The sequence below is a fragment of the Argentina anserina genome, chromosome 3, assembly GCF_933775445.1.
Source record: "Argentina anserina chromosome 3, drPotAnse1.1, whole genome shotgun sequence".
NCBI classification, from domain to species: Eukaryota; Viridiplantae; Streptophyta; class Magnoliopsida; order Rosales; family Rosaceae; genus Argentina; species Argentina anserina.
The window spans coordinates 31,831,972-31,858,892 of NC_065874.1; the positions used below are offsets into that span (position 1 = coordinate 31,831,972).

A 26,921-nucleotide genomic window follows, 5' to 3' on the forward strand; every position below is an offset into this window, starting at 1 on the left:
GAATCTGTTTTAGTTGAATTCGAGATTTCACAAGTATTGACTAAGTGTTTCGTTGTTTGAAGGTGATGAACGGTGACAAGGGCCGAGGACAGGGCCGAGGACGGGCGAGAGGACGTGGTCGAGGTAGGACCACGGGCCGAGTCCGCAACGTGGAGAACCTTTATGAGGAGGCTGCTCCACAGGTAGAGCGGGTAGGCCGAGGTCGAGCTAGGGCCACAGGTCGAGTCCGCAACGTGGAGAACCTCTATGAGGAGGCTGCTCCGCAGGAGGAGCAGGATGAGCCAGCTCCTGCGGTTAGAGATGACGGTCGAGTGTTGAAGTTGATCAAGGATATTAGTGCACTGTCAGCCCCGACATTTCATGGGGGACTAGATCATATGGTAGCTGACCATTGGATCGAGGGTATGGAGACTTATTTTGAGATGATAGAGTGCACAGAGATTGAGAAGAGGAAGATAGCTACATTCTTTCTCAAGGGTGAGGCTCTAGATTGGTGGAAGAGCATGAGACAGATTGTGGATGTGTCTACATTCACATGGGGAGATTTCACCACCATATTCCAGGAGAAGTATTTCCCAGCCTCAGTACAGGAGGACTTAGAGTTGGAGTTTCTGGCATTGGTACAGGGAGACATGACCATTAGAGAGTATGATGCTCGATTCTCGCAATTGTATCGGTATGTCAGGCCTATGGGTGCGACTGCTTTAGCTCAGAAGTATCTACGTGGGCTGAAGCAAGAGTACAAGACCATGATATCAGTCCTTTGCCTGACTTCACGGGAGCAGATATTTGAGAGTGCTATGAGTTTGGAGCAAGCAGAGAAGACTCGAGTGGGTGATGTGGGGAACAGAGATGCGAAGGGGAAAGGCAAGGCAGTCTATACAGGCAGCGAGCACTCAGGGCAGAGGGATAGGTCATGGAAGAGGCCAAGACCCCACTATCAGGCCCCGACAAGGGCACCACCCTTAGCTATCAGGGCAGCACCAGTCAGACCATTAGCAGCAGTGAGGTGTTATGGCTGCAATGAGATGGGACATTACGCCTCCGCATGTCCGAAACCGAAGAGAGGAGGGTGCCACCGGTGCGGGCAGGTGGGGCACATAGCTCGAGATTGTACCCGACCACTTCCGGGTAGACAGGAACGGCCACAGAGACAGCTACCAGCAGGCCAAGCTAGAGTGTTCGCAGTGGGTCAGCGAGACACAGGAGTGGAAGGTACATTATCACTTTTTGACTACCTTGCTAGAGTGTTGTTTGATACGGGAGCATCGCATTCATTCATTGCTAGTTCGGTAGTGGAGTTGCTAGGATTGATTCCTACACCTCTCGGGGACGCCTTATGTGTCACTTCACCCCTTGGAGTGTCACTTGAGTTAGAGACAATCTGCAAAGCTTGTCCTATATTGATTGGGAGTAGAGAGTTCTCTGCTTCGTTGATTGTGATTCCGGACCACACTTATGATGTGATCTTGGGAATTGATTGGTTGAGACCACAGCATGCTGTGATTGACTGTTTCGACATGGTAGTGTCCTTTCATAGACCTGGAGAGCCAGTGTTTCGTTATCGTTGCCTCAAGTCCGACAACGCCATGAGATCAGGAGTTTTGGCACATGTGGAGTCAGTGGATCAGGAAGTGACTATCACAGACATTGTGGTAGTATCGGAGTTTGGTGAAGTGTTCCAAGAGATACCGGGGCTACCTCCTCGAAGAGTGGTAGATTTCTGCATTGATGTAGTACCCGGTACAGCACCTGTGTCAAAGGCGCCATATAGAATGGGGCAGAATGAACTTAAGGAGCTGAAGGTGCAGATCGATGAGCTATTAGACCAAGGGTTCATTAGACCTAGTGTTTCACCTTGGGGAGCACCTGTTTTGTTCGTGAAGAAGAAAGATGGTTCTCTGCGGTTATGTGTGGACTACAGAGAACTGAACAAGGTGACCATCAAGAATAGGTATCCATTACCTAGGATTGATGACTTGTTCGATCAGCTCAAGGGTGCCACAGTGTTCTCTAAGATTGATTTGAGATCCGGTTATCATCAACTCAGAGTGAAGGAAGAAGATATATCGAAGACAGCCTTCAGGACCCGGTATGGACATTATGAGTTTGTCGTCATGCCATTTGGTCTAACGAATGCACCAGCTGTCTTTATGAGTTTGATGAACCAAGTATTTAGCCCGTACTTGGATGAGTTTGTGGTGGTGTTTGTGGATGACATTCTGATATACTCCAAGACACAAGAAGAACATGTGGTGCATCTGAGAACAGTGTTGCAGACCTTGAAGGAGGCGAGACTGTATGCCAAGCTAGAGAAGTGTGAGTTCTGGAAAGAAGAGGTCAAATTCCTTGGTCATGTTGTCTCAAAAGATGGAGTACTAGTGGACCCAGCAAAGGTAGAGGCAGTGAAGAATTGGAGTCGTCCAAAGAACCCTACAGAGATACGTAGTTTCCTCGGGTTGGCAGGTTACTACAGGAGGTTTATCGAGGGGTTTTCTAGTATCGCATCTTCATTGACCAAGTTGACCAAGAAAGATACTCCGTTTGTGTGGACGAATGCATGTGAGGAAGCATTCAACAAACTAAAGACTAGACTGACCACAGCTCCAGTGTTGACGATTCCCTCTAGTGGTGGTGGCTATGTCATTTACAGTGATGCTTCACTCCAGGGTTTGGGCTGCGTGTTAATGCAGCATGGAGGAGTAGTTGCATATGGCTCGAGACAGTTGAAGATTCATGAGAAGAACTATCCGACACACGACCTAGAACTTGCGGCAGTTGTTTTTGCCCTGAAGATTTGGAGACATTACTTGTATGGTGAGAAATTTCAACTCTTTTCAGATCATAAGAGTTTGAAGTACTTGTTCTCACAGAAGGAGCTGAATATGAGGCAGAGGAGGTGGATGGAACTCCTCAAGGACTATGACTTCACATTAGAGTACCACCCGGGGAAGGCAAATGTGGTGGCCGATGCCTTGAGCAGGAAACCGAGAGGCGTAGTAGCTTCACTTATGGTCCAGGAATGGTTCATGCTAGAAGCTGCATCAGAGTTTGATTTGGTGCCATCGGGAGGAGAACCAAGGGTCTTTCTTGGTAGTGTCACAGTACAACCCACATTGATCACGAGGATCATACAGGGTCAGGCGCAGGACAGACACTCACGAGCTAAGTTGGCGGATCTAGTAGTTGATACGCTTGATGAGTGTCCTTCTGAGTGGAGAGTTGGACCCGATGGAGGGTTGAGGTTTGGGGCAAGATTGTGTGTCCCAGACTGTGATGATCTTCGAGAGGAGGTTCTTCGTACGGCACATCGTTCACGCTATACGGTCCATCCAGGGAACACCAAGATGTACAAGGACCTATGCAGACAATTCTGGTGGAACGGTATGAAGAAAGATGTAGCAGAGTTTGTATCAAAGTGCCTTACATGTCAGCAAGTGAAAGCAGAGCATCAACGACCAGCTGGCATGTTGAAACCACTGACTATTCCTCTTTGGAAGTGGGAGCAGATATCTATGGATTTTGTGACCGGGTTGCCTAGATCGAAGAAGGGTCACGATGCCATATGGGTGATTGTCGATCGATTGACGAAGTCGGCTCATTTTCTCCCAGTGTCGATGAAGTACTCAGTGGACGTGCTTGGGAAACTATATGTGGATGAGGTAGTGAGACTTCATGGTGCTCCAGTTTCTATTGTTTCCGATAGAGATGCACGTTTCACTTCGAAGTTCTGGGGTGGTTTGCAGAAGGCGATGGGCACCACCTTGGATATGAGTACAGCTTTTCACCCTCAGACTGATGGACAGACGGAGAGGGTGAATCAGGTGATGGAAGACATGTTGAGAGCATGTGTGTTGGACTTCAAGGGTAGCTGGGAAGATCATTTGAGATTGATTGAGTTTGCCTACAACAACAGCTACCATTCTAGCATCGGCATGGCACCTTATGAGGCACTTTATGGTAGACCATGTCGATCTCCGATCTGTTGGGCCGAAGTTGGTGATGAGGCACTGATGGGTCCAGAGGTGGTTCAGGAAACCACGGAGAAGATCTCGATCATTCGGGATAGAATCCGGACCGCTCAGAGTAGACAGAAGAGCTATGCAGACCTGAAGAGGAGACATGTGGAGTTTGAGATTGGTGACCATGTGTTCTTGAAGGTTTCACCTATGAGAGGTGTAGTGAGATTCGGCAAGAAGGGAAAGTTGGCACCGAGGTATGTTGGGCCTTTTGAGATACTTGAGAAAGTGGGCGAACTAGCATATCGACTAGCCTTGCCTACTAGCATGTCGGGCGTTCACAACGTCTTCCACATTTCCATGCTGAGGAAGTATGTACCAGATGAGTCACATGTGATCGATCATAGCACCATTGAAGTGAAGGAAAATGCCACTTTTGTTGTCGAGCCGGTTCGTATCCTGGATAGATCCACTAAGAAGCTACGGAGGAGAGAAGTTGGGCTAGTCAAGGTGTTGTGGAGTCACCATGATGAGGGTGATGCATCTTGGGAGCTAGAGTCAGACATAATGACCAGATATCCACATTTGTTTGTTGAGTGAGCTTGAATTTCGGGACGAAATTCCTTTAAGGGGGGTAGATTGTAATAACCCCAATTGTTCAAACAATATTTGAGATGAAATAATTCTACAAGTTTTGAAATTCATTTAAATTGAATTTGATTTGTTTGCGTTGTTTTGAAACGAAAAACGGAAACGTTTTCGGAACGTTTATTAAGAAAAACGTTACGTTTCCGAACGGAATTATCGACTTTTATTCCGTCGCTCGGTTGTGAAAACTTTCTTCACGGAAGTTGTAGAGCTCGTCAATACGAGTTCGTGAGTATGTGACGCGTTCGAATCGGACGTCGGATGTAAAAGTTATTAACGTCGGAAGTTAGTTTCCGATTTGGAAACTAGTATAAATAGATGATTATGGAATTAGGGTTTCCATAATCAGAAACCCTTCTCTCTCTCTTCATTTCCGCCGCTCTCAACTCTCTCTCTCCCCGATTTCTTCTCTCCTCCTTCTCCGAAAATCCTCCTCTTCGATTCGCCGTCCCTGGGCCTCCGTGTCGTGCACCGCCACTTCCTACGGCATCACGAGGCCCTCCGCACCAGACCCTGAGCTCGCGCCGCCTTGTGTCGCCGCCGAGAGTCTTCCCTCCCTCTCCAAGCCTTCTGCATCTCGTCGCAACCATCGTCTCCAAGCCGTCGCGTTCCTCGTGATCGATCCCTGGAGCACCGTGTGACCTCTGCATCAACCCTCAGGCGCACCGCAGCTCGAGTCGACGTCGCCGGCTTCCCACGCATCATCGACGACAAATCAAGCTTCTATCGTTCGAATTAGGTAAAAAACTATTGTATTTGAACTGTTGTTGTGTGTGATTGGATGTGATGGGTTTGATTTGGGAGTTTGGATCGATTGGAGGGTGGTGGAGGAGAATCGGTGGTGAAGGGTGAGCACCGCTGCCTTAGGCAGCGCGTGTGAGAGAGTGGGTTAGTGTAGGGGCGGTCATGGCCGTGGGGAGGGCAGAGGGGGAGAAAAGAGGGAATTTTGGGCCGGCGGTGGCGTCACACGCGCCGTGGGTGGCTTCGGCGAGTGAGCCCCACGCGCCGCCTGCCGGCGGGTGGCGCGTGTGCCCCACGCGCCGCCACGTGCGGCGGTGTGAAAATATTTTCCGATAGGGGTATTTTGGTAATTTACTGTGTAATGGTAAATGTAAAAGTAAATTTTATTTACTACGGTAAATGTAATTAATTTTTACCTTCGGTAAATGTAATTATAAATTACTTTCGGTAAATGTAAAAAGTAATTTGTAAAAGGTAATTAGTAAATTTTATTTACTGAGATTGTATTTACCTTTAAACAGAAATACGTATTTAATATTTATACATACAGAAATACGTATATAATATTTATACGTACAGAAATACGTATTAATAATTATACGTACAGAAATACGTACTAATATATATATACGTACAGAAATACGTATTAATATTTATACGTACAGGAATACGTATTAATATTTATACGTACAGAAATACGTATAAATCGTATATTTGTACAGTAACCGTGAATAGTGAACCATGAACAGTAACTTCGTATAAACCAAAATTGCTGAACAGTAACCGTATATTACTGTTTTGGCATTTAAAGGTTTACGAAACGATTCTAAATTCTTTTCTTATTCTTTTAAGGTGATCGTTAAATCGAGGAAAGGAATTAGCATCACGAATTGTGGAATTACGCTCAAGTCAATAAGGTGAGTAAAATCTCACTGAATTACGAATCTACCCTCGTGGTGATTCAACATTTTTACAAGTGTGTTTATCAGATGAATTACAACATGTATATAATTTTGTGGACTACATATATACAGTATAATGGTAATAAGTACATATATATATATAGTTCATTAAATTACGTACTGTTATTAATTCATTAAAAATAGTCATTTCGGTGACAGAAAAATTGTGCATGTGTGTGATTTAAATGGTACGATATGATGTGAGATTATCGTACGTAATTTTCAGGTGTTTATGAAATATGACATGTATAGGATATAGTGGACTATGTATATATTGTATAAATGGTAAATAAGTACGAATATATATAGTTTGCTATATAATATACTGTTATGATTTTTATTGTGGATATATCGTGAAAGTTTTAAAACGTACAATATGATGTGTGATTATTGTACATGATTGATCACGGAAAATGTGAAATATTGTGATTTGTCTTCGGACGTGATGTGTGGTACAATATGATGTGAGATTATTGTACATGTGAGGCAAGTCGGAACCTAGCCTTTGGCCGGGCAAAGGTTACGATACAGTTAGAGCTCTAGTCTGTCTGCCATAGTACTGCATGAGGTAACGGGTGGTTATCTGATCATGGGTACTCAGCTTGTTTTGGATGTTGGGTGGCGGGTGGTTACCCAACATCAGCGGTATACTAAGTGAGGGGTAACAGATGTGTACCAGCGCTCATTAGTTACCATTTTGTGAAAGTATTAGAGTAACCAGATGGGTTGCTCGTTTTCTCATGATTTTCATTATACTGTGTTGATGTGGAGTTGTGTCTTTTATGAGACGAGAGTTATTTTCATATTTTACTCATACGAGCTGTAAAGCTTACCGGGTTTGTGTTGCAATCCCGGTGCACCAATTTCAATGGTGTAGGGGATACTTCCGCAGGTGCTGAGTAGTGGTGATTGAGTGACGACTCCGAAGACTCGAAGTCGATCGCATCCAGTCGTGGTGAGGTTCCAGCGTGGATTTTGTGTGATTTTATTTGTGAGGTTGTTGTGAGGATTATACAATTCCATTTGTTATATGTTGAATTATCATTTGGGTTTGTAATAATCGGCTTGACTGAGTTATATTTTAAACTCAGATGTGATCCGCTGCGACATTAAAATGATTTCGAATTCATTGAGATTATTTTGTGTTTAACGATTTTAAGATTTTGAGTTTTGAAGCTCGAAATTTTAGGGTCGTTACAGAGAGAGGCCATGGTATCCAAACAGGTGCAGAAGAGGGCGCCGGTATACAAGAAATTGCAATCCCTTCGTTCCATCTCCAACTCTCCTGTGGTATTTATTAATCTTACTAGATACCTCATGTTATTTCTCTTCAAAATATTATTAGCTGATGAATTAATGGCAAGTTCTGGTCTTGCTTAACACACAGTACTCTCCAATGGGGAAAAGAAAGCCCTCAGCTAGTTACAATTCATCATCACCATCATCAATTGCTAATCTCCTTCCTCTTGAAACTTATAAATTACAATTTTCAGTTATGTCTCTGCATATATTTCTTCTTGTAATAATCTATCTAAGGGCCGGTACGGCTCTTCCAATTAGCAAAATTTTACCTTATCCGATATGCTTACCCCTACATTAATTTCTAAATCCATCTGGTATATATCTCAAATAGTTCTCTGTTCGTTAATTTCAGTATATTTCTTCGAATTAGAATGTCTCTGATTCTCCGTACGTAGCTCATTTTGGTTATTAAGCTGTTATAGTCTCGTCTTAACATAACTTCGTTCTAATTAGTTTGTGTACTGCGCGTCTGCGCTATATCTGCAGCACAGTAGAAGCTCAATCATATTGGATGCTGTAAAATATATACAAGAACTGAAGCGAAAAGTGGAGAAAATGAATCAAGAGATCGTCGCCACCACAGCTAAAATCACAACAACCGCCCAAAACCCATTATCTGTGGTACTGCACACACACATACACACACATGATTTATACAGCTTAAAGGGTACTGTGTATACAGCGTTAGCTAATCAATGAGGATTTCTACTAAACTTTTGTGTCTTTGAATTCCTCAGCAACTGAAAGTTGAACCTCGAGAGGAGGATCAAGCAGGTTTTCAGATAAAGATGTCCATTGAAAAGAGTTGCAGTGGGTTGCTTGTTTTCGTATTGGAAGCTTTTGAAGAGTTAGGTCTTGATGTTCTTCAAGCTAGGGTTTCATGCTCCAACAATTTTCTATTAGAAGCAGTAGCCACAATTAACAATGTAAGCACTTAGTTTCTTATCCATGATCATCGCGTACGTACATGTCGGTATGTTGTTACCAATTTGTAAGACATCTCTTGAATTTGGTGTTTCAGGATAAACCAAGTGGTAAGGATCATTCCAAAGATGCCGAGGTAGTAAGAGAAGCGATTTTGCAAGCTATTCAAAGCTGGAGTGAAGTTTCCCAATAAGAACAAAGCAAACAACTCCCATCCTCATACCTTCATTGTATAATAAAGGAGGAGTTCTCACTTGCTTTCATTTTTTCAAAATGTCTACCATCTTCTGATCCTTTCTGCCATATTTGTTTTCTCTTTCGATCTATGCCCTAGCTGGTTAGCAGCCTAGCTAATGTTATCTCTGTCATAACGTTGTAATTAAACCAGATGTTAGGTCATATATTTGTTGTTCTTCTTCAATGGTTACTTGATTAGATAGCCAGACGTACGTGTCTCTGTACGTACGTATTATGTGGTAGAGATCCGATAAATTTGTATTGGTATGAGAATAAAATAAAATATGATAACCTCTAAAGCTTCAGATGCGTTTATTGTTTATTCATTGTTACATGCGCGCAGTTGATAATCAATTATCTGCTTAATTACGGCAACCTTATCACAATGCAATGCACTAATTAAAATCACACAACTAGCTATAGCTAGAGACGATTCAGCTTTGGTAGCCAAAAATTAGAGAGATTTAGGAATACATGCATGCAGGCACTGCTAATTAAGTGCTGAGTACAGTGGCGAAAGACCGAGAGTACATCAAAGAGAGGCTGATCTGTACATAGGGCAAAGCTCAAGGAAGATGTACAACTATGGTCTGTGGGATCGCATGCACGGTTTTAGTCTTATGCATGCATAGTGGTTGCATAACTTGAAAGCATGAAGTTTTTCAACCATCGGTCACAGACCGATCGATGGCAAAAAGGATCTAACAGTACAAGATGATTACATATATATGGTAACTCAGCCATACATTGAAGCATCACAGACGCCATGCTCAGTGTTTTGGTCATTTTGTGGATGACTTCATCTAACGAGGAATATTATTATCGATACTGAAAAGGGTAAAGGCCTATCTATATGCTTTGCAGTATATCAGTATTCGGAAGTACCGATTTTCATGGACGTCCATTTTAAAAAGGAAGTACGTGGTTAGTACGTATCACGTACTAGCTAAGCAGCTAGAAGCCAACACTGTGAAATGTGAATAACATGCATGTGCCTTATTGGGTGATCGAGAATCATTACCGTGGTGGCGACATATCATAGATAGGAACAGAGTGAAATTTCCCCCCGTACTTTGACCACCTTGTTGTCATAAAATTAATTATGATATTGTTAGATGTTTGGTCAACTCGTGGTTTATTGATTCTTCATTTTAGTTAAACTTCATTTGCCTTGTTTTCCTTGAAGCTGAAGAAACTAATGAAGATGAAGAATTGGATTGTGAAATTGAAAGTACGTAACGATACTTGGCAGTTGGCATGTATGATATGAATATCAGAATATCACAAGTCAATTAGGAAAGTAGGAAACTCCTACCTTGTCTTTTCCTAGTTTGAGTAGCTGTTTACAATCTTTAGTATTTCACTGGGTTTCCTTGCTACACATGTTATCAAAAGGAAAAAAATATATTTGAAAATTTTCTTTACTAAAAAAGTGAATGTGCAATGATTTTACACATAATGGTTGAAGCACTTACCAAAACGATGAATAAGTTTCCCATCTTTTATAGGTTTCATGTTCAAGGTCTATATATACAATCCTCGGTAGGCTTTCGGTTCATATATGTCATTGATTAGGAAGATCTGTTTAAGGTTTTTCTCTATATCTACCGTGTTGTAGCAATCAATTACCATATAATGACGACTGGAGGCAAGAGAAATCTGCTGCCCCTGCTCCTGCTGTTAAGCACTCTTCTTTTTTCACCATTTGAAGTAAATGCACTATCTTACGACTATACGGCAAGCATTGAGTGTTTGGAAAACCCTCACAAACCCCAGTACGGTGGAGGAATCATTGTAAACCCTGAACTAAATCACGGTTTGAGAGGCTGGTTCACTTTCGGCGATGCAAAACTCCAACATAGAGAATCAGAAACAGGCAACAAATTTGCTGTGGCTAGTAACAGAAACCAACCACATGCTGGTATTTCTCAAAAGACACACTTGCAAAGAAACAAGCTTTATACTTTCTCCGCTTGGATACGAGTGAGTGGGGGCAGAGGTGTTCCGGTAACAGCTATCTTCAAGACAAGTGCAGGATCATTCATTCATGCTGGTTCTATTGTCGCAGAATCCAGTTGCTGGTCCATGCTCAAGGGTGGCCTGACTGTGAATGCATCAGGCCCGGCTGAGCTTAATTTTGAGAGTAAGAACACATCGGTTGACATTTTGGTTGATAGTGTTTCATTACAACCATTCACTGAAAAGGAGTGGAAGTCTCATCATGATCAAAGCATTGAGAAGAATCGAAAGAGCAATGTGAGAATCCAAGCAGTTGATGTACAAGGAAACCCTCTACGGAATGCAAAAATCTCCATCCAACAAAAGGCTTCCAGCTTCCCTTTCGGATGTGCTATGAACAAGAACATTCTCACCAAAACTGCTTACCAAAACTGGTTCACTTCAAGGTTTGGAGTGACAACTTTTGAAGATGAAATGAAATGGTACAGCACAGAAAATTCACAGGGGAAAGAGGACTACTCAGTGGCTGATGCCATGCTTCAATTTGCAAAACAACAGAACATTGCAGTCAGAGGGCACAATGTGTTCTGGGATGATCCTCAATACCAACTAGGTTGGGTCAAATCACTTGATAAACGACAACTGGCTCTGGCTGCTTTCAGGAGGCTATATTCTGTCATGAACAGATACAAGGGCCAAGTTATTGCATGGGATGTTGTTAACGAAAACTTGCATTTTAAGTTCTTTGAAAGTAAGTTGGGTGCAAATGCTTCAGCCATCTTCTACAACCGGGCTTCTAAAGCAGATGAAACAACCACCTTGTTCATGAATGAATTTAATACCATTGAGGAGAGCGGCGATGGAGACTCCATCCCGCCTAAGTACCTTCAAAAGCTCCGAGATATACAAGCCTTCCCCGGTAACAACAACTTAAGGATGGCAATAGGACTCGAGTCTCATTTCAGGAGTCCTAACATTCCTTACATAAGATCTTCTATTGATACTCTGGCTGCTGCAAACTTGCCAATATGGATAACAGAATTGGATGTGCAAAGCGGCCCAAATCAGGCATGGTACTTGGAGCAGATTCTGAGGGAGGTATATACTCACCCTAAGATTGAAGGAATTGTTATTTGGTCTGCATGGAGACCAGAAGGATGTTATAGAATGTGTTTGACAGACAACAATTTCAAGAACTTACCGACTGGTGATGTTGTTGACAAGCTACTAAGTGAATGGGGTTTAAAGGCTGGCTTTACCTCTTCTGCCACAACAGATGCTAATGGAGTCTTTGAGACCTCCCTTCCCCATGGAGATTACGAAGTGCAAATCAGTGACCCGAAATCTGTGAAAGTAGTTCAAGGATTGAATGTGGCAGCAAGTTCCACAGCATCCCAACAACTATTGCTGGTCCAACTTGCTGCCTGAGCTTTCTTTTTATTGTTTTGAAAGATCTGAGTTTGCAAGAAACTAGAACATGAGCTTTCACTTCAATTAGTACTTGATTTCGTTCTTATAAAAAATAAAGAAGAAAGTATGTTGCTATTCTTATGAATTCCCATATTGAATTTATTCTAGCGATCATAGCGACGAAGAAGAGATAGAAATATGATGCCCTGAAACGTTTAAGAAAGCTAATGTAGGTAGATTTAACTTTCCCAGGATTATTTTACACCAGGCCATAAAACATATGCACTGCAGTCATCTCATGATGTCTGAGATAGTGAGATACCTAATCTATATATCCCCAAAGAAAAATCAGGCAAACCGATTTGATGAATATAATGCATTTGTAATTGTTATTTTTCTAATACTCGAATTCAGCTGATTAAACCATCTAGCAGATAGTATAAAATCCACATATGCAAGTTTTCTCAACAGAAGTTGAGAAAACTGATATCGCCACTAAAAGAGTCGAAAGCATCAACAAATTCTTATATGAAGCTTACATACTTGAGAGATTCGTCTATCTGCTTTGACAGTTCCTGAGATAAGAGTCAGATTGACATAACAAGAGTTACACATGTAGTGAATTCTAATAAATGGACAATAAAGGCCTACAGACTGCAATCAGGAGACTACAAGCTTTGGATGTTATTTCCTATTTGCGTCCTTAGATCATAAACAGAGTACAAGTTGGCCAAAAGTAGGATGAAAAACTGAGGAAATTAAACCAACGCAAGTTGGCCAAAAGTGCCTGCATAAACAAGTCATAGAACATTGAAATATAATCCCAATATTCACAACAGTAAACACATTCCGAAGTCTGTTAACATCAATAACATTCAAGTTAAATGCAGATACTATTAATTATTAGTGTCTACAGTCACTTGTTATTATCATATAGAAATATAGCAAGTATCATATAAAGTTGAGACTTATTCCATTGGTTAAACATTAACATCCAAGCCATAAAACCCAAAAAGGGTTGGTCACAAATGGCATTGTCAACCTGACCAGTATCACACATATAGACTAAACCTGGGGAAATAAAAACAACATAAATAAATGAGAGATTTACAGTTGTTAATAAATGGCTGCAAGGTATAAAGGCTGAGACTGCAAGACAGGCCTCAAAAAGAAAGAGTGCGAGACAGACCTCAAAACCATGTTATGTTATATTGTCAAAGCTTTACAACATCTGCTAAAAGCAACTTCAGTAAATCGATTTTGAAATGGATCTGACAAATCAGTATCACAAAAAAGCTCCAAAACAAAAATTATGTATTTTACATTGACCTGAGTTATATATAAATCGATCAACATGTGAACTAACAAAAGCATTTGTTATGGAAAAGTCATATTTTACTTCCTAAATGTGCTTCTTGCATTTGAAAAAATAATGCTTTGAGCAATGAGCCAAAGAGCATACAGACCTTTAATGCCAAAATGGCATAAAGAATGGTGTGATTCGTTCATTTCGTAAATGTAAAGGAAAACGCTTAAAACGTACAAAAGACAATTATTCTTGGCAAATCAAAGTGCTGATCACTGAAGATTGATTCCCTCAGATAAAATGCGACATCCTTCGGTAGCATAAGCTCCAATTATTTAACTTCTTAGTCATTTCAAACTGCAAGTCTCCAGACTCTCATAAGGCTTCATGCTTTTGGACACCTCTAATCCACGATCCAGCCAAGTAAGATTACATGAATGACAGTAAGACGGTAACAAGTTATGACATCAACATCAGCATAAAAGGACAAAATCGATATTAATGGTCTCTGATGGGTCTCATTCAGCAGCAGGAACCAGGTAGAACCCAGATACTGCTATATTCGGCTTTAATCAGTGATCTATTTCAGAGAAAATGATCACACTACCGAGTCATCGGTCATCAGACAAAACAATCAGACGCATATACGGATTAAGGTATCTTATATACGAAGCATGCCAACATTTGGTTCCTGCCTTCTCTTATTACTTTAGGGCTGATGCATCACTCTCAAACTTATCCTTCCACACTTTCCAAGCATTTCTGACTTCATCCAACTCTATCCCTGGAATACCTGTGTTTCTATCCAAGTTTTCAATCCATTCTTGCCAAGGATATCCTGAAGGTTCTAGAAATTTTGCAACCTGAGGCAACATCACAGATGTGAAGAACTCATCAACCTGTTTGATAATTTCTTCTGATTCAACTATTACAATCATTTCAGGCCTTTTTACATTTCCAGGTCTTTCTCTAATTGAAAATCTATTTCCTCTTAAGATCAAAACTTCAGATGGGGCAATGGGTAGAATTATCCTTGAGAACTTGGCCAGTGACAATGTCAGAATATCTCTTGGGAGTAACTTGCGCTTTACGGCTACAGCAGTCCCAACCATTTTGCGAATCTGGTGAGTGTGTATAAAAATTAACTTTATTTTACTAGCTGTCAAGCTAAGAAGCAGCCAATAACTGCAAGAACTAATCAATAACCTATGAAGATGCAATTTGAAAAAACTAGAAGATCAAATTAGGGTAAAGTCAATATAACTTACTTGATGTAACATGAAAGATTCTCCCCATATTGAAACCTCAACATAATTATGCGCCACAGATTTTTCAAGCTTTCCACAAGAACAGCGAACTATCTTTCTGAAATGAGAAGCACCGATTCGATCACTCTCATCAGGTTCATATAACCATTTTGCACGAATAACTAAATCTGTACTTTTCTCCTTCAGAACATCTTCCTGCTTCTTACCAGCGTTCAATAAGATTTCATTCCCATTGCTGGGCAGGAAAGAAGTTGGGTTCAGTACCACAGTTTCTGATGAAATTTCTCCTTCAAATTCATCTTCCTCATCACTTCCCTCAAGCTCAGAGGGTGATGCCTCAACAGTTGATTTTTCTGTTTTTGACATATTTCTGTATATAGGTGATTTCTTTCCAGGAAGTTTCATCCTGTATTTAGATCGTACTGTATAGTTATGAAAAGGATGTTCACCCTGCAAATTGTATTCACACACAGATCCAGAGACTCGATTAGGTGCTTTTAACAATCAACTCCAATATGAACAGAAGAAGCTTAAGACTCACATCAGTATAAAATATAATTACAAGGAGAAAAACATCAAACCTCGAAAGAATTTAGTATCTCATTGAAGTCTGCAATGTGATCATTGGTTTCAGCTGCGCTAAAGTGACTTTTGATTCCAATAACATCAGCAGGAAGGAGGTAGGAATACATACGGAGATTACACTCCTTTCTGGGATCAAAACTCCTACAAAAGTGAGCAAACAAATTGACCATTGGGATGAAACTTTGCAGAGTATAAGCAAAAGCATACCATCGTATCTGTCCAAATAAATAAATTGCATGCCAACATAATAATAAGTATGCATCCGGGAAAAACAAAGGCGACATTTTATTAATACGTAAAATACTCATTTACAGTTCTATCTTGGAACAAAATCACATTATCAAGAAAAAGCATCTTATCACTCCTCTAAACATCAACATCATCTCTTTTTTTTATGACTAACAAAATTCATAACTTGCAGAAGATAAATGATAAACAAATTCAAGGTCTCACCTCTGCGCAGGTACGGCACTAAAAATTTTAATATTCTGAGGAAGGTAAGAGTTGATGTGATTCACTAGAGCAATGCCATAAGGGTCTCCATCCCACGCATTTTCAGGGATCTCCATTTTCAACGATATCATTGTCGCCAAGGAGTGAACCTAAAACATAATAAATTCATCACACCAGCATTAGATGCAACAGCAACCATCATCACCACAAGTCACGGTATCAAACAGAATCTGGTCATATCTAACTCTACTTACTCCCTTATCGGTCCGGCTACTTCTGGCCCATGCAATCTTGTTCAGGTTCCCGAAATTACTCTCCCGAATCCCACCCGCCTTGAATATGGCAGTCTCTAGTTCCTTCTCAATAGCTACATTTCAAAATTGCTTGCATTAAGCTACATTCCATCCACGCATACTAAGCTCATTCGTGTTGTTCTAACATTCTTACTTCATCTTAAATTTCAGATTTTTATTACTATGATCAGTAAAAGAAACAAGCTTCAGATTGTACACCATGCTAATACCAATTTCCTAAGAGCAAATGAACCACCATATCTAATAGTTACCAAGGTAAAAAAAGATGAAAAAGAATCCAACTTACTAGATATTGAAGGGTCATCCCTCTGTATTTGCAGACCTGAAAATGAATCAAAAACAGTCATAAAGTACCAAACTTTATAGCATCACAATATCAAACAACATTGACCCAAAGTTCAAAACGGACCTCGGTAATCGGTGCCCACATACCCGACCCGGAGAACCACTTTCCTCTTCCTAACGGACACCCATCTCTCCCTCTCAGTTAAGCTCTCTTCAACAGTGGCGGCGGCGGAAGAGCAGCAGTAAATACGGTTCCACCTCGGGGGTATTATCGGAATGTTACGCTGGAAGCTTCGGTTCGGCAGAGAAAGCGAGAGCGGGAGCCGCAGTGAAGAAGTAGCCATTTTTTCAGAGCTCACAAATTGCAGTGAGGGAGCAGAAAAAAGATGGTGTCTTGAAAACAAATTTAAAGACAAAAATATCCTTGGGCCTTTAAATCCAATGGGCCTTCATTAGGCCCAATATTGTATTGTATATCACGTCGTTTTGTCTTGTTTATCCTTGAAAACTCTCACCCTATCTTCTTCGTCTTCTTCATTTTAGGTTGTTAAACCCTTTTCCTATATATAACTAACTAACTTCTCCGATCCCAAACCCTAGAAACACCCAAACGACGTCGTCGTCTGAGCTTATCCACTGAGGGAGCCATGAACCCCTCCACCCTCATCTCCCCTTCCTCCGCCACGCCGCAGCGTTCGATTATCCAGTCGCAGTTCCTCAACCCCATCCCTCTCCGCTCCACCGCCGCCTCCGCCACCGCCCCGCGGCGCCGTTTTAGAGTCTCGTTCCCTCGCAATTCCGCCTCCCAGTCCGACGGCGCCGCGTCAGCGCCGTCGCCGGCGGAGGAGGTGTTCGGTGGGAAGAGGGAGCTCACCGGGGTGCAGCCGCTTGTGGAGAAGCTATCACCGCCGCTGAGATTGGTGACGTCGGTGATTGTGTTCGCCGGAGCGGTGGCGGCGGGTTACGGGATCGGGCTTCGGGTCGGGAAGACGCAGAACACCGCTTTGGGTGGTGCTGTGGTGTTCGGAGCTGCCGGGGGAGCCGCCGTGTATGCCCTAAACGCCAGCGCTCCGGCCGTCGCCGCCGTCGACTTGCATAACTACGTGGCGGGCCGGGATGATCCCAGGCTTGTGAAGAAGGAGGAGATTGAAGGCATTGCGAAGAAGTGAGTAACTTTCACTGAAATTAGTGATGAAAATTTGAACTTTGTGCTTTTGAATTTATAGTGTTTGTGATTGATTTTCGGTTTGAAATTTGCGATTTTTGTAGGTATGGTGTGAGCAAGACTGATGAGGCGTTCAATGCTGAGCTATGTGATTTGTACTGCCGGTTTGTCACGTCTGTGATACCTCCAGGGAGTGAAGAGCTTAAAGGGGATGAAGTTGAAACGATAGTGAACTTCAAGAATGCTCTCGGCATTGATGACCCCGAAGCAGCTTCAATGCACATGGAGGTAGCTGTTGTTTACTTATATTGGTGTATTAAAGAAAATGAATTTACATTTTTACTGCAATTGAGTTTGTGCTGTTTGGGTTTCAGATTGGTAGACGAATTTACAGGCAGAGGCTTGAGACTGGGGACCGGGAGGGTGATTTTGAGCAGCGTCGGGTAGGTCATTTGTGCTTCAGCTTTTGAGGCTACTGTACATTAATTTTTTGAATGGTGAAGGGGTATAGAGCTTTGACCATTGTTAGTGAACCTCCAGTGCAGGCATTTCAGAAGTTGATCTATGTTTCAACACTTGTGTTCGGAGATGCTTCATCTTTTCTCTTGCCTTGGAAACGAGTGCTCAGCGTCAGTGATTCTCAGGTAACTTGGTTGTTTCTCCTGTCACCGATTAAATCAACTCTATTGAGGATCAAACTCACGTTTTACCTCATGATGCACAACCATCGTATTCTGCCAGGTGGAGATTGCTATTCGTGATAATGCACAGCGGTTATATGCTTCCAAGCTAAAATCTGTTGGCAGAGGTATCCAAACTGTTCTTGATTTTACAAGGATTAATACAACCGGGTGTGAGAACTTTGAAAACTAACCTCAAGTTGATGTCTTGTGTTATCATTTATGGTACCTAGTGTTGATATTATTGATGGCCCTAAATTATAAGACATCTTCATAACCAATTTATAATCCTGTCACATCCTTTTATTATTATAAGTATTATATTAGCTAGTTTCGATCATTTTTTAACAGTTCTTTAAGAGAATTCAAATATGTCACTTGCAAATTCTACCTTCTATGATGTTATATTTATCTCAACTGCTGATAAATTTGGCAATATTGTTTGTCAGATATTGATGCAGAGCTACTTGTTAGGCTTAGGGAAGCACAACTCATGTATCGTCTTTCTGATGAGGTATCTTATGTTCATGTTGGTTGTTAAATTTTCTGTAGTCTGCTTTTTTTCTTTTCACAATTTGGAAAATTCTGTTCCATTCAGAATGCTGCAGACTTGTTCAAAGAGCACACAAGAAAATTAGCTGAAGAAAATATCTCTTCAGCACTCAGTATACTCAAGTCCAGAGCAAGAACAGTGTATGTTCATCACTTCTGTTAATAAGCGCAGCTTGTTTGTGTGTTTATTTCTTGTATACACTTAATGAAGCTTGATATGATCTACACTTAGCTGCAGAATCTAGTTATATAAGTTCTTTTAATAAGTCAATGAGTTCTCATCTTTGTGGAAAATAGAAATGTAGAAATGATTATTTTTTTAGTCTGTATATAGTTTTGTTCATTACAATCTTAAATTTAGTGTTTGTTGCTTGACTTGCATCGATCTAATAAGATTACGATTTCCAGTGGGGGAGTCACAAAAGTTGTGGAAGAGCTTGATAAGGTTCTGGCACTCAATAATTTGCTCATCTCACTAAAGAATCAGCCAGATGCTGTTCGCTTTGCACCTGGGGTTGGGCCAATTTCCTTACTTGGTAAGCATTTGTACAATTCTCTTGTATGTTTGTAATGGATGTGTTCTGAAAAGCTACTCTGCTTATATCTTTTGCTTAGGGAGTGAATATGATAGAAAGATGGACGACTTGAAGCTCCTTTATCGAGCATATGTCACTGATTCTTTATCAGGGGGTCGCTTGGAGGAGAATAAGGTAAGTAATTGCTGACTTTTTATAAATTTTTACCTTCTGAACTACCGATTTTTTCCACTATCTAGGGCTATGGTTAATCAAAATTACTTTTGTCTGGTGCAGCTCTCTGCATTGAATCAGCTTAAGAATATATTTGGGTTAGGAAACCGAGAATCAGAAGCCATTGTGCTGGAAGTTACTTCAAAGGTTTACCGAAAACGCCTTTCAGAGGCTGTTACTGGGGGCGACTTAGAAGCAGCAGATAGCAAAGCAGCCTTCCTTCAAAGTATTTGTGAGGAGCTGCACTTTGATCCACAAAAGGCCAGTGCCATTCATGAAGGTAATTGAAAGACGAGAATTACAAGTCTGAAACATGTCTCATCCTCTTTAGCCTGTACTTGCAGCACCAATATCTGCATATTTTCATCAAATTTTTAGGATGAAATGAAATCAAGATTGAAAGAAATAAAATAGTAATTGTCATTTGTCGTAGTTATCATATTAGGGGGATGGGTTATATAAGAATACCTATTCATATTATTGTTCTGTCAATCAAACAACCCAGTGGGAAACTGGGAATATTTGCTTCTGTTCCTTGTGCATTCCAGTGAGAACAACACTAACTTTATGATATGAGATAGTATCTGTTCAGTCTGCCTTATAGGTTGACTTTCTTGTTTTTTTTTTTAGAAATTTACCGGCAGAAGCTTCAGCTGTGTGTTGCTGATGGAGAGATTAATGAGGAGGATGTTGCTGCCTTGTTAAGGCTGCGTGTCTTGCTATGTATACCTCAGCAAACTATTGAAGCTGCCCAATTAGAGATTTGTGGCAGTTTGTTTGAAAAGGTAATTGAAATCTTTCCAATAATTTCTCTACGATCAAGTGTTCTTTTCGGGGATCCATTATAGTTTCATGCTTTACAACGCAAAGAAGAAAAAATCATGTTTGATTTGTTGAGCGTGAAACAATTTGTTCTAACCTTGAAATCTTACTATATATGACATTTCTGGTGGGTTTTGCTCAGGTTGTCAAGGATGCAATTGCATCTGGTGTTGATGGATATGATGCTGATGTGAAGTTAGCTGTCAGAAAGGCAGCCCACGGCTTGCGATTGAGTAGGGAGGCAGCCATGTCTATTGCAAGCAAGGCTGTGAGTGTCGTTTTGATTTCTTCTATGTATTGTTATCTTTTATGATAAGTTAGTATTTGGATCTAACCTGTTTCCCTTTTCTTTTATTATACTGCTTTCTATGCAGGTCCGAAAGATTTTTATTAACTATGTAAAACGAGCACGGTCAGCTGGAAACCGTACCGAGACTGCAAAAGAACTTAAAAAGCTGATAGCTTTCAACACTTTGGTTGTGACTGAATTAGTTGCAGACATAAAAGGGGAATCATCCGATACATTGACAGATGAGCCAACAAAAGTGGAAGAAGAAAAAGTAGAAGAAAAGGTCCCGGAGGATGATGAATGGGAATCTATACAGACACTTCGAAAAATAAGACCTGACAAGGAACTTGCAGCAAAGTTGGGGAAGCCTGGTCAGACTGAGATTACTCTGAAAGATGACCTGGAGGAAAGAGAGAGGAAGGACCTGTACAAAACATACTTGCTCTTTTGTATTACTGGAGAAGTGAAAAAGATTCCGTTTGGTGCTCAGATTACTACAAAGAAGGATGATTCAGAGTATCTGCTATTAAATCAGCTTGGGACAATCTTGGGTTTGAGCTCTACAGAGGTAGTAGAAGTACACAGGAGCCTGGCCGAGCAAGCTTTTAGGCAACAAGCAGAGGTGATCTTAGCGGACGGGCAATTGACAAAGGCAAGGTTAGAGCAACTTGAAGAGTTGCAGAAGCAAGTAGGGTTGCCTCCACAATATGTCCAAAAGATAATAAAGAGTATAACAACTACGAAAATGGCATCTGCTATTGAAACAGCAATTGGCCAGGGGAGGCTCAATATTCAGCAGATAAGAGAACTAAAACAATCAAGTGTTGATTTAGAAAACATGATTTCTGAGACCTTGAGAGAGAGCCTGTTCAAAAAAACTGTTGATGAGATATTTTCGTCAGGCACTGGAGAGTTTGATGAGGAGGAAGTCTATGAGAAAATCCCAGCAGATCTCCACATTAATGTTAAGAAGGCAAGAGTTGTTGTTTTGGAGCTTGCAAAGAGCAGATTATCTAATTCATTGATTCAGGCTGTTTCACTTTTGCGGCAGAGAAATCATCGAGGAGTGGTATGGCCACTATTATTGTTGTTTTGAGTTCTTATTTGTTTTTCAAGGTCAAAGATCAAATGCTTATTCTGGTGTTGCAGGTTTCATCTCTTAATGACATGTTGGCTTGTGACAAAGCGGTGCCTGCCAAGCCACTTTCATGGGATGTTCCAGAGGAGCTGGCCGATCTGTTTGCCATATACCTGAGGAATGACCCAGCACCTGAGAAATCGTCACGCTTGCAGTACCTGCTGGGCATTGATGATTCCATGGCAGATTCCCTTATTGGAGACGACAGATTGTCACCTGCTGGTGCAGAGGAAAAGTTTGTATTCTGAATGTCAATCTAGGCGCACACACATGGGAATAGGCCTTTGATTGGCTCATTTTTGTCCACAACCTTGTTTCTTTAGGAAAAGTTTATACTGTGGTCAGTGTAGTCAAGTTGTGAAATCAAAACCAGAAACTTTTATATCCGGTTTAGGTGAAAAAATAAGATTTGTTGTATTTTAAATTGATATCTTGTCATGGGAAGAAATTTATCGGCTTAGCAGGAAGGACTGATATCAGAGTTTCACAGAAGCTCATTTCTGGTTTTAAGTCATGTCTACTAAGCGGTTAGAAGATTGGTTTTGTTTATGCACAAGTGAAGTGAAAGTTAAGTTTATAAAGTCATAATTGAAGTTGATATTTCCTCAAATGTAATACTTTTGATCTGAAATGGAGTTTTGGCCTGGCAATGTTCAAAGAGGGAAAGCGAAAAGTTTGAATTTGTGGATCCAGAAAGCCACCAATTTCGTTACATCAGTTCATAAGTAATGATCTGTTTATTTCCTATTGGCCCTTCTGAAGCTCTGTATAGACTTGTGACTATAAGCTGTTGGAAGATTCTGAAGTTTGGGGCAATTGCATAACATGCCTTCATCCATGTCCCTGCAGAATTAGTAAGAAACAATTGCAAGTGGTATCAACCAATTGTTGGATTGACTAAACTAGATTCCAAATGACAATATGTTCACACAACTCAGAGAGACATGCCTCGCATTACAAATTGACAGTGATATACAGATTACCATATTCAACATAAGTGGAGTTTGGGTTGAAAGAGGGTTACATATATAGAATAACGAGTAGTGTCAGTTTTGATCTTTACTGGTGAGATTACAATTGAACTCAGACAACTTTGGTAGGTTTGGATAAAGTAGTAGGAACTTTGACTAGGGAGATGCAGTTAATAGTCCACTAGAGCTATCCTCTATTTATAAAGCCTTGGAGAACAAGGAAGGGGAGATAATTGGTACTGTCCACTATTATTTTGGAATTATGGCTTCCACCTCAAAGAACAAAAGCTTCTGCTTCTTGGTGCTTTTGTTCCTGTTTAACATAGCTTCTGCACAATTGTCTTCGGATTACTATGCAACAAGATGTCCGAGAGCCCTTTCTACAGTTCGGACTGCAGTTTATAATGCAGTGGTGAAGGAGCATCGCATGGGAGCATCCTTGCTCCGTCTCCATTTTCACGATTGCTTTGTTAATGCATGTTCCTCCATCCCTTACTCTCGCTTTCTCTTCTACGCTAGCTTGCTTAATATAACATTGTTAACCAAGTTTCGGAGCTAGAGTAAGATATTGGAACCTAGAGTTCCTTAAACACGCACTCACATGCATGAGCAGACATACTTGCATAATAGAAACAAGGGGCCAATATACATATGTGTTTTCATTATGTTAGGAAATGTGTATTATGCCTCTTTTGTAGGGTTGTTATACTTGTTAGGCTAGGATTGTTGTAAAATGAAAAATGGTAAGCTTGAAAACAGTTTCTTTTCGATTCATGAATCACAAATACCATTAGCATACATATGCAGTTCAGTTACTTGTATCACAGACTACATTCATCCTGGATTATTGTTGTTCACGAACTTTTGGTTGACTCACACAGGGATGTGATGCATCTGTTCTATTAGATGACACTGCAAATTTTACTGGGGAGAAAACAGCTTTACCAAATTTGAACTCATTGAGAGGATTTGATGTGATTGATACAATAAAATCTCAACTGGAAAGTATCTGCCCCGGGATTGTTTCCTGTGCAGATATCCTCGCCATTGCAGCCCGTGATTCAGTTCTTTCAGTGAGTCCTAATAGTAATAAGTGTCTCCAAATGTTATGTTGTCAAACACTCAAACTATACAATCTCTTTCTACTGATTTGAGCATTTCTATTTAGATGTTCTACAAAAATAATGTTTAGTTCTGCAGTTGGGAGGGCCTTCGTGGATAGTTCAATTAGGCAGACGAGACTCCACCACAGCAAGTTTAAGTGCTGCAAATTCTGAACTCCCATCTCCGAGCCTAGATGTTAATGACCTCATCTCTGCCTTCTCGAATAAAGGCTTTAGTGCCAAAGATTTGGTAGCTCTCTCAGGTATATATACTGAAAATCATTTGGTCCAATTCCCAAATAAATAGTTGAGTACTTCCCAAATAAATCACTTGGTCTAATTATATAACTTTCATTATGTATAATTTGTCTCTGATGAAATTTTGAATGCTTATGACTAGGATCTCACACAATGGGGCAAGCCAAGTGTGTTTTGTTCCGAGACCGGATCTACAATGAGTCTACCATCAATTCAGCATTTGCTACATCACTGCAATCAAAGTGTCCAAACTCAGGGAGTGATGACAATCTTTCCCCACTGGATGTTACAAGTCCTGTTTTCTTCGACAACGCTTATTATAAAAACTTGGCCAACAACAAGGGTCTCTTGCATTCTGACCAACAACTCTTCAGTGGTGGCTCAACAGATTCTCAGGTTACAATTTACAGCACCAACCCTTCAGCTTTCTTTGCAGATTTTGCCAATGCCATGGCGAAAATGGGCAGCCTCAACCTGCTTACTGGATCCAGTGGTCAAATTCGTACAAACTGTCGCAAAATAAATTGAACTAGCAGCTCTACATGGGAAATGCTTTCTAGTTCAATAAATTCAAGTGACTCATACGATAGTAATCTTTGTTTCTACTCATTTTACTGAAGTGAAAAACTATAATATTTATGTTGTACTTGTATACCGATTTCAGAGCTCAAAAGTCGAAATAAGAAATACGTGCAATACATCATTGATGTAATGCAGTAAATCATTACTATAATTAATATATGCTTTTGAAAGATCTGACCTTGATGACAAGAAATGGAATCAAAGAGCAGACATTTAAAGAAGCACCTCAGAATTGCCTCCACCAGCAATATGATTTTAGCAGCAGTTAGAAGCAATGTTTTCAAAGGCAAAAACGAAGGCGATGGCGATCAGGTCGAGCCTCGCGAGGCGAGAGTATCGGCACGCTAAGGTGACTTAAGGCGACCGCATTTCCAACAATACTTATTTTAATTATATATATACAAATTATTCTAAAACCAAATTAGATGTTTATAAATCCAATATTTCTTTTGTTGCAAATTTACATAACCATTTACTTATAGAAAAGAAAAATATTGTAAGATTTTTTGGAATACTGAGAAGATATTGTGAGATAAAAAGAAGAATGAGAATGTGAGAAGAAAAATAAAAAGAAAAGATTGAGAGAGAACGACAAAAGAAACAAGAAAAATAATGAAAAAAGAAAAGAAGAAAGGTGGGGTTGGTGTGGGATTCGAACTGGCATGAGCCCAGTATTACTCATGCTACTAAGCCAACTGAACAACTTTACTACATATGCATTTTGTAATATAGAAGTATAAATAACAAGCTGTTTTTCGGGTAGTCTATAGCCAGACCAGCCCGCCCTTGGCTTTGTTCTACGATCAGATCAAGTCGAAGCTCCAACTGGAATTCAACAAGAACCAGCTCGTGGAGAAGCTCCGGTGCCTGAAGAAGAAGTACCGGAATGTCCTCAACAAAATCGCCGCCGGAAAAGAGGTCAGCTTCAAGAGCCCTCGCGATCAGGCCACGTTTGAGATCTCAAGGAAGATATGGAGCAACAACGGCCGTATCGCCGCCGACAACAACCCGCTGGACGACGAAGACCCCAACCCTGATCAAGACCGAAGATGCCGGATTCCAAAAATCCACGCCGACATCACGCAACCCGCCTTCCTTCTCGTATCAAGCCCCGCCTTCGTTTTTCCGTCGCCTCACACTCCCGGAGCGTCGCCTTTCCAGCGGCTCGTCTAAGTTTGAGCATGCGAGGCGTTTACCCTTCGCCCTGCACCAAGACACGCCTCGGTATCGCCTTTGAAAACATTGTTAGAAGTGACAATGTGACTTTTTTTTTTGAAAGGGACAATGTGACATTTAAGGTTGCGGTAAAGCATACCTGCAAATCACAACTCAACCAAAAGATTCAATCCCACACGCATGATCAGAGACAAATTTTTTTTTTCTCTATTTCTTTCATCTGCAATATTGGAGAATTTTAAAGGACAAAGGAACTTTGTTCTTAATCTTCCTCTAACTCAAAAACATTTGTTTCAAATGGGTGTGAAGTTCGAGTTTAAAAGAAGATATATAGATAATAAGGTTCCTGCAGATTTTGAACCAACAATCCACTGTCAGTGTTTTATTAGCAAACTTTTTATGCAGGTCAAAGACTCAAAGGCCTCTGTTCTGTTGCAAAAAAACGAAGATCAGCAGCCGGCCAATATACATTGAAAGAAGTCAAAGTCAAACATTTTATATAATGCTGTTCTCTAATTTTGATTAGATTAGGATATACGACATTACTGAAATATCGTTGAACCGTTCACTCAAATGTCGCTGTGTAGATCAGACATTTTATTTTGGAGTTAAAGGGTTATTAATGTTCTGGAGTAATTATTATGTGTACCCGGAACACCACGTGACACTGTCATGTGGTGTGTCCAACCAATCATATTATTTCATGGTGGGAAACATGCACGCGCTAAAAAAAAGTAAAAAATATTTAAATATGAGTAACTAATTAAAAACAAATATAATAAAAAATTAATCAATAACATTAAAGGGTACGCCACATAGACTATGTACGAGTATATATAATAATTTCTCAATTTTCTGAATGCACTAGTCTTGATTGATTTTGTATATGTCCAATCAGAAAAAATATTCACATCATCATGTTGAGGAAAATATTAGGATTTGAGGATGAAGTTCAACTATTGATGATTATAAGTCAGTTTGGTTATGATAACATGTACTTTGATAATATGTTTTATTCATTACACTTGTAAATGAACTCACAATCTAGAAATCCATGGGATCATATAGCTTATTTAGAAGATA

The 26,921-nt window shown here is 40.6% G+C and overlaps 5 protein-coding genes across 5 annotated transcripts; 4 read left to right on the plus strand and 1 right to left on the minus strand.

Annotated features, from left to right (window-relative positions):
- Positions 1-7,514: 7,514 nt before the first annotated feature.
- On the plus strand, positions 7,515-9,066 carry LOC126786802 (transcription factor SCREAM2-like). The gene is made up of 4 exons (XM_050512731.1): positions 7,515-7,600; positions 8,099-8,233; positions 8,350-8,538; positions 8,634-9,066. The coding sequence occupies exons 1-4, from the start codon at positions 7,520-7,522 to the stop codon at positions 8,727-8,729; spliced, it is 501 nt and encodes a 166-aa protein (XP_050368688.1). The 5' UTR covers positions 7,515-7,519; the 3' UTR covers positions 8,730-9,066.
- A 1,342-nt stretch (positions 9,067-10,408) lies between these two features.
- Positions 10,409-12,281, plus strand: LOC126787507 (endo-1,4-beta-xylanase 5-like). The gene has a single exon (XM_050513379.1). The coding sequence runs from the start codon at positions 10,409-10,411 to the stop codon at positions 12,158-12,160; it is 1,752 nt and encodes a 583-aa protein (XP_050369336.1). The 3' UTR covers positions 12,161-12,281.
- Positions 12,282-13,458: 1,177 nt separating this feature from the next.
- Positions 13,459-16,697, minus strand: LOC126786793 (putative tRNA pseudouridine synthase). The gene is made up of 7 exons (XM_050512719.1): positions 16,478-16,697; positions 16,355-16,390; positions 16,009-16,121; positions 15,755-15,903; positions 15,298-15,442; positions 14,717-15,166; positions 13,459-14,569 (listed from the first exon to the last, which is right to left on the minus strand). The coding sequence occupies exons 1-7, from the start codon at positions 16,695-16,697 to the stop codon at positions 14,153-14,155; spliced, it is 1,530 nt and encodes a 509-aa protein (XP_050368676.1). The 3' UTR covers positions 13,459-14,152.
- A 189-nt stretch (positions 16,698-16,886) lies between these two features.
- Positions 16,887-22,350, plus strand: LOC126786791 (protein TIC110, chloroplastic). The gene is made up of 14 exons (XM_050512717.1): positions 16,887-17,518; positions 17,623-17,806; positions 17,893-17,961; positions 18,064-18,162; positions 18,260-18,326; positions 18,648-18,712; positions 18,797-18,891; positions 19,159-19,286; positions 19,366-19,460; positions 19,563-19,779; positions 20,130-20,284; positions 20,464-20,589; positions 20,696-21,679; positions 21,760-22,350. Exons 1-14 carry the CDS (start codon positions 17,001-17,003, stop codon positions 21,994-21,996), a joined length of 3,039 nt encoding a protein of 1,012 aa, XP_050368674.1. The 5' UTR covers positions 16,887-17,000; the 3' UTR covers positions 21,997-22,350.
- Positions 22,351-22,981: 631 nt separating this feature from the next.
- LOC126786800 (cationic peroxidase 1-like) lies at positions 22,982-24,820 on the plus strand. The gene is made up of 4 exons (XM_050512727.1): positions 22,982-23,194; positions 23,601-23,792; positions 23,920-24,085; positions 24,223-24,820. The coding sequence occupies exons 1-4, from the start codon at positions 22,982-22,984 to the stop codon at positions 24,606-24,608; spliced, it is 957 nt and encodes a 318-aa protein (XP_050368684.1). The 3' UTR covers positions 24,609-24,820.
- The last annotated feature ends 2,101 nt before the right edge of the window (positions 24,821-26,921 follow it).